General features: G+C 42.1%; 1 protein-coding gene across 1 annotated transcript in view; it reads right to left on the bottom strand.

Annotated features, from left to right (window-relative positions):
• The window catches only part of ATG14 (autophagy related 14), a 37,532-nt gene that overhangs the window by 8,041 nt on the left and 14,358 nt on the right, over positions 1 to 15,133 (bottom strand). The window contains exons 4-9 of the mRNA XM_010847711.1: positions 13,661 to 13,742; positions 8,429 to 8,666; positions 5,418 to 5,647; positions 3,831 to 3,948; positions 2,294 to 2,384; positions 2,124 to 2,209 (exon numbers count right to left, since the gene is read on the bottom strand). Coding sequence (XP_010846013.1) covers positions 2,124 to 2,209; positions 2,294 to 2,384; positions 3,831 to 3,948; positions 5,418 to 5,647; positions 8,429 to 8,666; positions 13,661 to 13,742 — 845 coding nt within the window. The remainder of the gene's footprint in view (positions 1 to 2,123; positions 2,210 to 2,293; positions 2,385 to 3,830; positions 3,949 to 5,417; positions 5,648 to 8,428; positions 8,667 to 13,660; positions 13,743 to 15,133) is intronic.

Here is a 15,133-nt window from a genome sequence, read left to right as displayed (position 1 = left end):
GCAGGGAATAAAGGTTTTAATTACCTTCATACTATGTTTTAAAGGAGCCAAGCCCATCCCTTGTTCTTTTTTCAAAATTTCTTTTCAGATTGAGCTTCTAGCTGAGCTTTGGAAATCAACAAGTTACATGAAATATCTGTTGAAATTTCCAATCAGGTTTCCTTTGGGGCAGAAATGGCATTCTTACCATACTGAGCCTTCCCACCCTAGAAAATGCTAAGGGCCTTCACAGCCTCGGGCTTACTTTCATTCAGTCCAATACCTCATACAGTGCCTGGCAGACATTCGGGAAATATATGTTGAATCATTTTTTAAGTTTCATATTTTCTTTATATAGGTTTCCAAGTATTTGGTAAGGATTATTCTTAGATAATTTATATTTTTTGTTGCCACAACAGAAAGGACCTTTTATCCATTACATTTTCTGATTAGTTGCTGTTGGCATATAAGAAAGCAATTGCTCTTTGTACGGTGAACTTGTATCTAGCCACCGCTGAACAATGAATTCCAACAGTTTCTTAGTTCTCCTGGATACCCAGTTTGATAATCATACTATCTACATTGTCACCTTCTTCCCAATATAAACACATCTTCTTTGTAAAAATGTTTTGCCTTGGCCAGGCCTCCAGAGCAGTAACACAGCAGTGATAGTAGGCATTCTTGGCCTTTTCTGACTATAAAGGGAAGACTCTATTAAATATTTACCAAAGTAACATGTCAGTAAGTATACTAGTTTTTGATGTAGTAAATATCCTTTATTAATAACCTATTTTAAAATTTTTAATAGTTTTCCTTTAATTATTAATGAGAACTGAATTTTATTCATTGCCTTTTTCTCACCTATCACGTCAGTCTTACACAGGTCAAGCAGTGGCCCATTGTCCATATATGTTGGCTCAATAAATATCAGCTGTTATTATCGAAGCTAAGTTCCTCATGTGGAATCCTTTACAAACGATGTACAGAGAAGACAGCAGCGAACTCACAAAAATAGGCATCAACCACTAAAAACGGGATGGCTACCTTAACAGGTTCCTGTGGCCTGTGAACTAATGCATGGGATTTGGGGTGAGGCAAATGACTTCTCTATAAAATGACGTAGAATTCTAGGTGTAGGTGCAGTTCTCTGGAGAGATTTCACAGCTTTCTCCAGAAGGCTCTATGTCCCAGAAAAGTTAAGCACTGTTTTAGGTGGGGGGAGAGTTGAGAAGACACACAAGACAAGGCTAAGAGCAGATGACCAAGATTTGGCTCGCTGCAGTTGGAGGGAGCCAGGCACCCTGGTCAGTGGAGGGGTCTCCCCTAGAGCCGTGGTTCCAGTATCGAAGAAAATGAATTATGGGGGAGGGAGTCCCAAAGAACTTTCCCACCTTTTATTTTCTTTTGCTCTCTTTCAAAAATTCAAATACATTAACCAAGTCATATCTGCAGAAATATACAGACCAACTCCTCAGAGCAAGGGAAAAAGATAAGCACCCAGAGAATGGGTGCATGGATGGTCCCAAAGATAAGTCTCATCTATCTTGTGCTTCTGTGGGCTTAGAGACTAGAAATATCCCACAGACCAGTCCTGATTGGTCATTTTGGTGAACTTACTCCTCTTTTTAGGATAGTGGGGTTTCAAACTAGTTCATTTCATAAACTTTCTAATACCCTTTATCTCCAGCAAATGGCAGCCAGATGGACTCATCGACAAAAAGGAAACAGGGAAGGATTATCATGATGGGAAAGAATTAACAGGCACAAGAGAAAATGCGTAAGAATCGGGGGAGACACGAGGCCGAGCTAAGGAAGAAACAGATGCGGATTCAAAGAATCAGCCTCTGGTCTTCAGAGACAGAACAAGAAGTCCCCACTCCAGGGACACATGGCTTCTATTCTGCTGTAGGTGTTAAAAATGGTTGCCATTTATTTCCTCTAAGAAAAGATTATGTAAGGACCACAAGGGATCAAACCCGACTAACCCTTGTTTCCTTCTGTACAGGACTGTGTTATCTTTGTCCCATCTACAGAGTTTGGGGCTAGGGATCAGGCCCCTGCACCCTGCTCACAGGTATAGCAACTCTACTTACAAGTCATCACAGTAACACCACTTAGAGAAAAGCAACAAACACCCTTCTTACCTGCCTAAGTGTTCAGAGTTCGGACTGACCAGGTACATTAGATTCCTGAGTGTATGCAGTGGCTGTAATTGATCTAAATTTACATGCTAGAAAAAGCGGAAAAAAAAAAAGATTAATATTTTCAACCATGTAACAAATTAAAATTGAGCTCACAGCGTATTTTTCCATACCTGGGAAAAGCACAGGTAAAGAATATTTGCATTCAGTTTCTTCACTGCTCGAGTAAATTTCTGTCTGCTGAGGTTTTCTCCACAAAATTCACTGCAAAACAAATGGATAATCTGTAAAGTCGTGATTCCTGAAGAAATTCTGTTAAAATGTTCATTTTAAAGAGTATGCTTTACACTACAGTTAGCACAAGACACACCCCAAGTCCTTTGCCTCATAATAAACTGCACTTATCAGAAACTTTCTAGGAATGAGCTGCTGCTCTCCCAGAGAGCAACTTCACTGCATCCAGAAATTACACATGCATGTACCCTGTGGCCCAGCAGCCCCTACTTCTGAAAACTTGCTCTGCACAAGTATCTGCACACTAAGGAAACAACGAATGGACAGGATTATTCTCTGAGGTATGAGCAGGGGAGACAGCGGATTGGTAAGATTTTGGCACATTTGTACAAAGGAAAACCTTGCAACTATCCACATCAGGCGGAGTGACTGCTAAAGCCAACAGTGGCTCTACAAGGTCCCCACGGGATCCGCAGACTTGGGTCCCCACTGCCTCATTCTCTCACTCTCCCCAGGCTCTGCACCTACCCTTCTCGCCCTTCTTGCCCAGGGATTCCCATGGCCTGCTCCCAGCCTCCTCCAGGCTCCCACAGGATCCATACCCACCCTCTTGGATGTGGTAAATAAACCCTTCCTTGCCCCACGTTCCCGCTCTTTCGCCTGCTCTAATGTTCTCCCCAACCCTCATGACCAACTGACACGACATTCATTTACTACGTGTCTCCCTGTTCAAATTAAGTACCGAATGGGCAGAGATTATATTCTCATCACCAGTGTACCTCTGCAGTGCCTGGAACAGTGCCGAGCACACAGCAGGTGCTCAAAAAAATCTTCATAAATAAAAACAAATTTAAAAAGCAAGGCGTAAACACCTTAGTTTAGCACAATACCTTTTGTGTTTAAAGGGAGGTGGTGGTGGTGGTGGTGGTAATAACATACATTAACATTTACTTGAAATGCAAGGATAACTGCTGGGAGGTAGGAAGATCTTAATAGGAACTGGGTGGACTATAAACCTTTACAATTAAATAAAAAAGTGTTACAATTTACTCAGTTCTTACACAGAAGCATGTCCTCTGCATATCCTGGTCTTCCCTTAAATTACCTTTTCCTATGAGAGAATTCTGTGGTCTTTTCAAACATGTCACGTGCAATTGTAAGATAATGACACAAATTTGCACGTTGGGCTTATCAAGTATTTCATGGTCAGATCTTTTCTCTCAAGAAAATCCTTCGATCCTTTTTTTTCCTTTCCTGGCCATACATGAGGCATGTGGGATCTGATCAGGGATCTAACCCATGCCCCCTGCAGTGGAAGTGCAGAATCTTAACCACTGGACCACCTGGAAAGTCCCAATAATGCTTAAATTCTTGTCCTTCCCCAACTCCCCTCCCATTATTTAGTTAGAATAAAGAATACAACAGGAACATGAGAGAGCCATGATAAAGATGACATCACTGCTTTCAGTTACTTGCCTGTTGCACAGCTTTTTGGGAAGATTTATGTCGAGTATATGAGACAAAATGTTGACCAGCTGAGTCGCGTAGCACAATGCAGCGCTGATCGTGTAAGCAGGGTTATTATGCTCCATGTCTAAAAAGTAGATAAACAACAGCCATTCACAAAAAACTTCAATTTCAACAAAAACATTAAAGAACCTAGATTTCTGGGATGTGTGGTTTTATCAATACATTACTGGCAGCTAAGCTTTACTCTTTACTAATAAAAAGTCCATGGCCAGATATTAATATTTCATTATTTATAATTTTTGATGAGTGGAATATAACTTAAGCAAATGGGTCTAACCAGACCCAGCATAAATGAAATTGAAATCTGAACTGCTTGGATAACACATTATTTATGCAATTAATGACCAACTTAAAAGTCACCTCCTCAGAGAAGCCTCCCCTGACTACCCTACAGAGAAATAGTTCCTTCCTCTGTAGCCCCACCCCATGAAGTCGCTGGTTCTGCTTACAGCCCACACTCAGTTGTAATGCCTTTGACCATTAGTTGCTTCCTTTCCTCTCCACAGAGAGGTAAAGGGCTGGTCAGGGATCTAACCCATGCCTTGGTGACATCGCCTTGTATCACCAGCAGCGTGCATAACAGAAAGCACTCATTAAATACTGGCTGGATAACTAAATGCATCATCTTTCTCCACCAAAGAGAAGCTACTGGCATTTTAAAGGGTTTTTCTACTGGGGTATTTCAATCTCCACTTAGGACTGGTAAAAAAAAAAAAAAGTTATTTACAAAGTTAGAAGCTATAAAAATGGGACCCAACAGGCTAAATACACTTCTTTCAATAGTGAGATCTTTTTATATAAGTTACTACTACTACTACTACTAAGTCACTTCAGTTGTGTCCGACTCTGTGTGACCCCATAGACAGCAGTTCACCAGGCTCCCCCGTCCCTGGGATTCTCCAGGCAAGAACACTGGAGTGGGTTGCCATTTCCTTCTCCAATGCATGAAAGCGAAGTCGCTCAGTCGTGTCCAACCCTTAGCAACCCCATGGACTGCAGCCTACCAGGCTCCTCCACCCATGGATTTTCCAGGCAAGAGTACTGGAGTGGGGTGCCATTGCCTTCTCCGATGTAAGTAACATTTGACCCCAAAAGGTGAAATATATAAAAAAATACCGAAAAAAAAATGTTTTCAGTCCATTCATCGATTAACAAAATGTGGCATAGCCACACAAAGGAGTATTATTCAGTCATAAAAGGAATGAAATGTATATGCCACAATGTAGATGAACTTTGAAAACCATACACTACGTGAAAAAAGCCTGACACAAAAGGCCACATGTTGTATGATCCCATTTCTATGAAACAAACAGAAAGCATCCATAGAGACAGAAAGCAGGAGTGACTGATTCGAGCCCCAGAGTTTTTGTCTGGGATGAAAAATGTGCTTTTGATCTTGACAAAGGTGATGGCTGCACAACACTGTGAATGTACTAGTCCCGCTCACTGACTCTGTAACTGTTCATTTTGTTACATCAGTTTCACCTCAATTAAAAATTTATAAAAGTTTTCGAACACTATCTTGCTTCTCACCAGGCCCCTGCGTGGTTTTCTTCTCTTCCACCCAGTTGTAGTAGGCCGAGTAGTCCCCGTTGTTGGGAAGGCTGATCCAAGGCCCCGTGATGCTAATGCTGGTATCCCCATTGTGATCATCACAGACCCATCGCCCTGAGAGGTAAGTCGTCCTCCGCGCTTCCGCGAGTTTGCTCACGGTGCTGGAGGTCATGGCGCTGTCACTCTCTGAAGACACGTCAGCAGGATCTCTAAAAGCCGAAGATCACACGGATGTAAAGGCACTGGGTTTTAAACTGTGCAGTTACTTGGCAGGTACACGGAACACTGGCATGATGCATGAAAGGACAGGGATTTAACTGGAAAATACAGAGATCAGCAAGTCCTTCCAGAGGTGAAGGACAAAGCAGCTATGGCAGAGCAGCTCACAGAATGTGGGCACGATGGCACCATGAACAAGGCCGTCAAGTGTTAGGTTCTCAAACTATGTGATTTCAAGACCCCCTCATGTGCTTAAAAAATTCTGAGGGCTCTAAAGAGCTTTTGTGTATGATGTTAGATCTATTAATACTTACTGTATTAAAAATCTGAGAAATTTTTAAATTATTAACTCACTCAAAAATAATAAACCCCTTTACATATAAGTAGCATGTTTTTAAGAATGAAAAACTATATTTTTCAAAACAGGAAAATTCACGAAGAGTGACATTATATGCTGACTAGCTGAGCTGCAAAGCACAGCATAGCACTGATGATGACTTTTGAAAATCTCTTTAAAACCCAAGTCTTTCTTCTGTTCTTTCAAGGGGAGAAAGTGTCCCACGGAAAAAAAAACTAGTTTCACCAGCAACTCACTCAAGGGCCTTTCCTTCAGCCCCTGGAAGCTTTCAGCATGCAGCAAACATGCTTTCTACAGACTTCCCACCACACTGCACAGCAGTCGAAGGATGGGCATGCAGCGGTCAAGACTTAATTAAAATAAAGTGAATAATTTCTACTGCTTCATCAATAGTGTTCTTGATGTGTAACTGGCTGGTCTTTTGCACTGCAAAGCAATCCAATGACTATTACCACAGTTTGGTGTCACTGCCTTGAAAGCTGTCAAGGCAACAGAGGTTTTCCCACCACGGCATTTGAGCCACCAGTACAAATGTCAACAGAGTGAAAAGGGAAAATACAGTGTTAGTATTATTATGAAAATAGTTTTGACTGCACAGATGCCCTGAAAAGGCCTCAGTGACCCAGAGAGGTTCACAGACTACACTTGAGCGCTGCTGGCCTAGAGTGTGGCAGTGGAATGAGAAGGCCCGGCAGGTACCGTGCAGGTGGCGAGAGGACACAGGGTGTCTGGGGAGCAGAGAGGTCAGCGTAGGTGCATGCAGGAGGCCCGAAGGAAGTGCCAGAAAATGGTGCTGAAAGAGGTGGGAGATGCCCAGACGAGGCAGGGCCTGCTGTGCTGCTCTGGGTCTAGAATGCATCCCCGGGGCCACCGGCTCTCAATTCCTCTTCCTCTGCACCAGATGCACGTAAACCCACTCCTCCTGGCGGCCCTGCGCAGGGCAGGACAGCACAGGACTCCGTGGCCACTTCTAAGCTGGCCCTCTCCTTCCTCCACTCAAGGAAGATTGAGAAGAAATGTGAAGGAACAAGGTAGCTTATCATAGGGATAACTTCAACACTACTAGCTTAAAAAAAAAAAACGAATGATATACAGCAATTCACACTAACATAAAAGATTTAAACAGCATAAGTACGGAAGAGAAAGTTTTTCTCTTTGAGTCTTAGTATCCTAAAATCTGGAACAGTATCCTAGTCTTGTTGACCATGTGTTCTAACACGGGTATTTTGGCTCATACGTAATTAAAAAAATCTAGACTGTAATTTGGCATAATGCTGCTGTTTGTCAGCTTTTTCCCCCTCAAAGGCCTGGCCAGCTATCTTTACGCCAATTTTTGGAAAAATCCGACTTCTCCCCACTGATTCAAAATACCACCTCAGGGTCTATTTCTGAGCCCTAAATTCTTCTCTATTTTGAATCTGCCTTTTTATCTCTGTATTTGCTAACCATCCCTAGTGAAAAATGAGTGGTTAAGTGTCAGAGTAGGCCGTCAAGTCAGAAGCACAATCAGACCTTCGGGCTTTGCGGAAGCTCCCTCTGGCAACAGGTGAAAGGCCAGACTGAAGTGGAGGCAGTGAATTTTAAGTCCTGGGGAGCAAGACTCCAGCGCCAGGAAAAGGTGTCAGAAAGTGGAGACAACTGGAAGAGAAGGAAACCCCTCAAGGGCAAGAGCCCGATGGTTCGTCAGAAAACAAACGGAACTCCTCAGTGGAAGTTTCCACATCTGTGTGATCAGCAGCATCATCTGGGGAAGTTTAAGAAACAAAGCATTCCAAGATGGACAGGAAGGCTGGAGCCCAGTCCTCTGGGACCTGTTTTCTCCTAAAGTTCCTGAGTGACTCTGATGTTCAGCCGCTGGGAATCCCCATCCTGTTTGTCCCACTGGCTCCTGAGGGTGTCTGAGCACTATGGCCTGAGACTCAACCTAGCTGATCCCGAGCTAGACGGGAGGGTTACCAGGAAAAGGTGGAGTCAGCATGTCTCGCCCACCAAGTAAGAGACCCAGGGGCTTTTTCTTCCATCTTAGCTCATGATTTCTCTGTGAAGTAGGCGTTTATTATCCCCATCTCACAGACAAGGAAATAAGACTTGAAGACGCAAAAACTTGCCTAACAGCGTGTGACTAATGAGCAGCCTGACTGGCCCTGCAGCCACATCAGACGGTTCCAGATGAAGCGTGTGAGCCCGGCCCTCCTCCAGAAGCTCTGAGTCCATAAGCCTGGGCTTCACCTCTCCCAGGGCACCGCCCTCCCCTGGCTGCCTCCCCAACTTCGTGCAGTGTTTGCTGTTTGCTGAACCAGATAAGACTTAAGCTTCATCACCAGGGAAACCCAGAATGAGGCTGACGTGCTTGAAAGACACTTGATCTTTGGAAATTGGGTTTCCCTAGAGTTGAAGGACTCGCTTACTGTACCTCGCACCAGTCTTTACTTCCTCGATGGGAAAAATGACAGACGTGAGCTCTAATATGTGAGACCGCCGAAGATCTGCCAGACGCTCATAATGACTTCTTAAGTCCGTGTTTTTTTTCTCTACCAGGTCACCAAGTTTGCGATTATGCCTCTGGATCTTCTCCTTCTTTTCCTGGTGCCGTTGTGCTCGAGTATAAAGTTTCTGATTCTTTTCCTTGGTTTTCAGGAGGCCTTCGGCATCTAAAATAAACAAGTCACACCCAACAATAAGCTCTGGAAACAGTTCCTGGCTACTGCATACTACCACTCCCCCACCACGGCTCCAAAGCATTATAAGTGTCTTCCTGAATTATGTCTAAATTGAGAGCAAAACCTCAACATTAATGAGATGATGTTCACCAAGTATGGAGACCAAGAGTTTAGTTCAAGGAGGTATTACACACAGAGCAAAGGGGACCACCACTAAAATGATTCTGAGTCTCCATTTGTAATCAACATTAGTAAGCATCACTCAAGACTATCAAGTTCGGCAAGCTGGGTTGTGTTTGAAGTTTAGCACACAAAGCACCTGACTTTTTTTTTTTTTCCTCATGTGGGCCTGCAGTGCCAGACTGCGCACCTTACTTTCTTAAAGTAAACACTGAAGAATAGGCATATTGGGCAGATAAAATATCTAAGTTTGAAAAACTCACTGGAGACCTGATTTTCCTTAGGAAACTACTGAGTGTGCCTTGGGCTCCATTCAGAGAACCCGAGGACAACCTCACGGCCGGTGGTCACGCAACAAAGAAACAGACCACCACTCTGAAAAGTCACAGCGGGGAGCAGCACCCCCAGCACGGTGGGAGTACCCACCATACACTAGCATTTTAACCACTGCAAGGGCCACCAGAGCCTGGCCACACAACCGAGAAATCAGACACTCATCCTGCCCAATATGTGTCCTTTTCATGAAGGTCCTAGGGCTTCCCAGGTGACACAGTGGTAAAAGTATCCCTGCCAATGCAGGAGATGCAGGAGACGCGGGTTCGATCCCAAGGTTGGGAAGATCCCCTGGAGGAGGAAATGTCAACCCACTACAGTATTCTTGTCTGGAGAATCCCATGGACAGAGGGGCCTGGCAGGCTACAGTCCATGGGGTCACAAAGAGTCAGACAAGACTGAGGACACATGAAACTGAACCTAGGTTATTTCACTGCAGGCATAAAGTTTCTTTTACACACACACACACACATATTTTTTTTCTTCTCTGATTCACCTCTTCACCATTCCTGATCAATATGAATGTCCCGAAGTTTAAGTCTATGGTCTTTTCACACACTTTCCAGTAAGTTCAATCATTTTCATGATCTCTACTGAGTTCTTTACAAGTACTCAAATATATCTATCAATATCTAGCCATGGCCTGAGCCGTATGGTGATTAGATTTTTAAATGACATTTTCCAATGTAATACAGGACCCCTTGAAGGTGACAGGAAATCATCACAGACACCCAACCTGCACTAGTGCACTCAGGTTAAGTCACTCTTCTCTCCACGTCATCTTCCCTGTCTGTAATCTACTCTTGCTATTTTGCCAAATAACAGATCAACTCAACTCTGAAATTCCAAATGCAATCATAACATGTTAAATCAAAAGATTCTGGATAAATATTCAACAGGAGCTACAGTTTAATTGGTATTTTAACAATAAGATTCTGTTTTTTTAAAAAACACACACAACAGGCTATTTCTTGAGTAGCAAACTCTTAATCTAATCTATAAACTTGAGCTTCTGGAATCCATTAACTGCCTTGAAATTGTTTGCAAAATTTTCTGAGTCTAGTGTAGATGGTGGCAAACAGCTTATGACCCTGGCAGGTCATCAGAGTAGAGCTACTACTCAAAGTGTGAACCATGGATCTGGCCCAAACCTTTACCAAACAAAACAAGTACAGAATTAGAGAGCAAATTTAGAAAAAAAACATATTTTGACATGGCCATGTGATATCACCCTGGCATCCAAATGTGCAATCACTTTTCTAGTAACTAATTTTATTGTATTTTACAGAAGTATTGATGTTGGTTTATGACACATTAGAAATGAAAGACCAAAAAAAATGGTCTTTTACTACAGACAGGTTATGAACCATTGACCCCAGTCCCCATGAATGAGATTTTCATTTTGTAAGTTCAAGGCAGGGCCCAGATTCTCTCTAGATTTTAAAAATGGTTATCAGGTAACACCAATCATCTGCTAGGGATGGAAATCACAGCTATAGAGTCCACTAGTGGAGAACCATATCCCTTGTTAATATTTTCCATGGTTGTTGCTTTCAGTATTTTCGGGCTTTGTTGTTGTTCAGTCACTAAGTTGTGTCCAATTCTTTTCCACCCTATGACCTGCAGCATGCCAGGCTCCTCGGTCCTCCACTATCTCCCGGAGTTTGTTTAAATTCATGTCCATCAAATCAGTGATGCTACCTAACCATCTCATCCTCTGCTGCTTCCTTATCCTTTTTCCTTCAATCTTTCCCAGCATTAGGGTCTTTTCCAATGAGCCAGCTCTTTGCATCGAGTGGTCAAAGTATTGGAGTTTCAGCTTCAGCATCAGTCCTTCTAATGAATATTCAGGGTTGATTTCCTTTAGGATTAACTGGTTTGATCTCCTTGCAGTCCAAGAGACTCTCAAGAGTCTTTCTTCTCCAGCACCACAATTTAAAAGCATCAATTCTTTGGTGCTCAGCTTTCTTTATGACCCAACTCTCACATCTGTATATTACTACTGGGAAACCCATAGCTTTGACCAGATGGACCTTTAGCAACAAAGTGATATCTCTGCTCTTTAATATGCTGTCTAGGTTTGTCATAGCCTTTCTTCCAAGAAGCAAGCATCTTCTAATTTCATGGCTGCAAACACCATCTGCAGTGATTTTGGAGCCAAAAAAAATTAAGTCTGACACCGTTCTACTTTTTCCTTATCTATTTGCCATGAAGTGATGGGACCAGATGCCACGATGTTAGTTTTCTGAATGTTGAGTCTTAAGCCAGCTTTTTCACTTTCCTCTTTCACCCTCATCAAGAGGCTCTTTAGTTTCTCTTCACTTTCTGCCATAAGGGTGGTATCATCTGCAAAGGCAATGGCACCCCACTCCAGTACTCTTGCTTGGAAAATCCCATGGATGGAGGAGTCTGGTAGGCTGCAATCCATGGGGTCACTAAGAATCGGACACAACTGAGTGACTTCACTTTCACTTTTCACCTTCATGCATTGGAGAAGGAAATGGCAGCCCACTCCAGTGTTCTTGCCTGGAAAATCCCAGGGACGGGGGAGCCTGGTGGGCTGCCGTCTATGGGGTCACACAGAGTCGGACACGACTGAAGTGACTTAGCATAGCATAGCATCTGCATATCTGAGATTGTTGGTATTTTTCCTGGCAATCTTGATTCCAGCTTGTGATTCATCCAGCCTGGCATTTAGCATGATATACTCTGCATAGAACTTAAATAAGCAGGGTGACAATATACAGGCTTGACATACTCCTTTCCCAATTCTGAATCAGTCAGTTGTTCCACGTCTAGTTCTAACTGTTGCTTCTTGTCCCGCATACAAGTTTCTCAGGAGACAGACAAGGTGGTCTGGTATTCCCATCTCTTTAAGAATTTCCCACAGTTTGTTGTGATCCACACAGTCAAAGGTTTAACATAGTCAATGAAGGAGAAGTAGATGTTTTTCCGTAAACAGAGAAGCCTGGCGAGCTACAGTCCACGGGGTCACAAAGAGACAACTTAGTGACTAAACTAAAAGGATACTTGGGATAGGAGCCTATTAAAAGGAGCTGATCAAAGTTTTAATCTTATTCATCAGAGAAACGCACAAACTCAGTCAATTCAGCAATTTCAGGAGGTTCACAGAGGCCTGGTGGCAAACTCCTACTGTGAACATGCAGGGAGGAGGGGAAAGTGGGTGAACCCATGGTAAGTAATGAGTTCCCTACACTGCTGCTGACCCAGAGCCTTTGGAGGGTGCAAGCCAAACTCGGCACAGGAGGGGCGGGCTGTAGTTCTGAGACCTCTTCACCAGGCTGCCCTGTTTCTGTAGCTTATTAATCCTGTGAAACTCCACACAAGCACTTTAATAGGACAAGTTTTCAAAGGCAGCTTTTACACTACTGCCTACCTCTATAAAATACTTGCTTCTGAAAGCAATGAGTAGACAAGAAAGGACTTACAAAGGTATGACAGCAATCCATTTTAAACTTTAAACAATCATCTTCAGAAATACATGAACTACTTACTTCTTTTTCTTTTTTCTAAAATTTATCTTTGGCTTTGCCACATGACATGTGGGATCTTAGTGCCCTGACCAGGGACTGAACCCCCACCCCCTACACTGGAAGCTCAGTGTCTAAACCACTGGACCACTAGGGATGTCCCAGCATGCACTATGCCTAAGGACACAGGATTTCTAAGAGGATGCTCTTAAAATCTGGCAACTACCTGTGATAAAATATGAAGTACACAAACGTAATGCAAAATTAATACAAATTAAAATATGTGTAAGACTCACTGATGGAGAAAAAGTCAGTATTTGCTTCTGGTGTGAACTAATAATTATACTTGATTACCAAGACTGACTCTGAACTTCCTATCGGCTAAGGGAAATGGGACACATACAGTGCTCAACTTTTTAAGCTAAGTAGTTTATAAATGGCACCCACTCCAGTACTCTTGCCTGGAGAATCCCATGGGCAGAGGAGCCTGGTGGGCTGCAGTCCATGGGGTTGTTAAGAGTCGAACACGGCTGAGCGACTTCACTTTCACTCTTCACTTTCATGCATTGGAGAAGGAAATGGCACCCCACTCCAGTACTCTTGCCTAGAGAATCCCAGGGATGGGGGAGCCTGGTGGGCTGCCATCTATGGGATCGCACAGAGTCGGACACGACTAAAGCGACTTAGCAGCAGCAGCAGTTTATAAGGGTTATTACATTTGCACATGTGCTTATGTATATATGCACACATTTGTAAATATATGTAACACAGATACATGTTTTATATACATATATTTGAAATATATATATATGTAAATTCCTTATACAAATGTTTTACAAAGAGTAAAAGGCAACCAGTTAACTTTTCCAGGTTGCTACTGCCTCTACCACCCCTCCCCTTTACTTTCCCTGGTTGATCAATCCCATGAAGTTACACATGAGTTCTTTATCAGGGCTGGAGAGAGGTGGGAAAATTACTTACTCTTCTTCATCTCTTCATTTCCTTTACATATAGTTTGTTTCAGCTGTTCAATCCTCATCTTGCAGGACATTATTTTCCATCTCTTAAAAAAGGTATGAAACAAATATCACAAATATTGGTCTCTTACAATTAATATGATTATCTACTAGGGACACTACTTATCCTGAGGTGTATCTTAGAAAATGCAATGAACAAAAGTCCAGTATAATTATATTTATTACAGCTTTTGTAACTAGTGGTTTAGGACAGAAGCTGCTAGGCAATTAAGAGAGAATGAGAAATAGTTCTTTTCTGTGTTAGTAAGTACAGAGAAAAAGGTTGACACATATTATCTTAACCTGTCCTATCCAATACAGAGCTACTGCATGTGGGTCCTATGTGGCTATCTGAAAGTCAATGAGATTACACAAAATTTAAAAAGAAAATCTGGTTTTTACTCCCACTACCCAAATGTCAGGTGGTACATGTCAACACCACCTATGGCTAATGCCTACCATACTGGGCAGTGTAGACAGAACATTTGTATCATCAGAGAGTTCTGTGGATGCACTGCTCTAAATTCTCAGTGCTGGTTACTGAGGAGACTATCAGCTGTACTATCTCACTGATACAATAAGCAAATATTACTTACAGAGTAATAAAATACTGCAACAGAGCAGAATTCCTTTTTTTTTTTTTAAGTGTACAACTCATGTAAGATTTCTGGAAAAGCCCTGAAAAAATTTTATGAAACATGAAACTGCCTTTTTCCATTACCAAGATTTAGGTACGGCTTCCCCAAAGAGAATAAAGGATAAGTAAAAATCTGACATACTAGTTGGTTTTTAGAAAGTATGATTTATCTATTCTATGATGTCTCCATAAACGGGGACATCCGGAGGCTTACAACAACATTCAAATGTTTATAATGTTTAACACTTGTCTAAGCAGTGTGATGGTACAAGATACAGAACACATTACAGGACTGTTCAGTGGGGAAAATGCTCCCCTCTCCAAAGCAGTGTGAGAGACATCTGAGAACAGATTCACAGGAACCACGATCAATTTAGGAATAAACTGGCAATGAGATGCTTTCACTTTTAAAAGATATTAGTCTTTAAAAACCAAGATTTTAAGTTTTTGACAGAAAAACTAGAAAACTTAGATAGAAACTTAGAAAAACTGGGATGAGATTCTTTATAGTCTTTTATAACTTTTTTCCATACAACATAATTTAATAATAGAACATTTAGAACATAAGCAAAATTCACTTATATCACATCTCTAAGTATTTAAAAATTATGAATGATGCTTATGATAAAAAAGCAGGCATCACAAAAGAGAAGAACGAGACTGTTAGCCTGACTCCTTCCCACTATTCAGGGGTAACTGTGTATCTTTTCAGACTTTGAAGAGCATATATATTTAAAACACATACACAAATGGAATCATACTTTACCAGAGCCTACTATTTGAGTTTTTTTTTTCATTAAA

This window comes from Bison bison, unplaced genomic scaffold (assembly GCF_000754665.1).
Source record: "Bison bison bison isolate TAMUID 2011002044 unplaced genomic scaffold, Bison_UMD1.0 scf7180017864254, whole genome shotgun sequence".
NCBI lineage: Eukaryota > Metazoa > Chordata > Mammalia > Artiodactyla > Bovidae > Bison > Bison bison.
The sequence above is the reverse complement of the archived record's forward strand: the minus strand, read 5'-3'. Positions and strand labels throughout refer to the sequence as shown.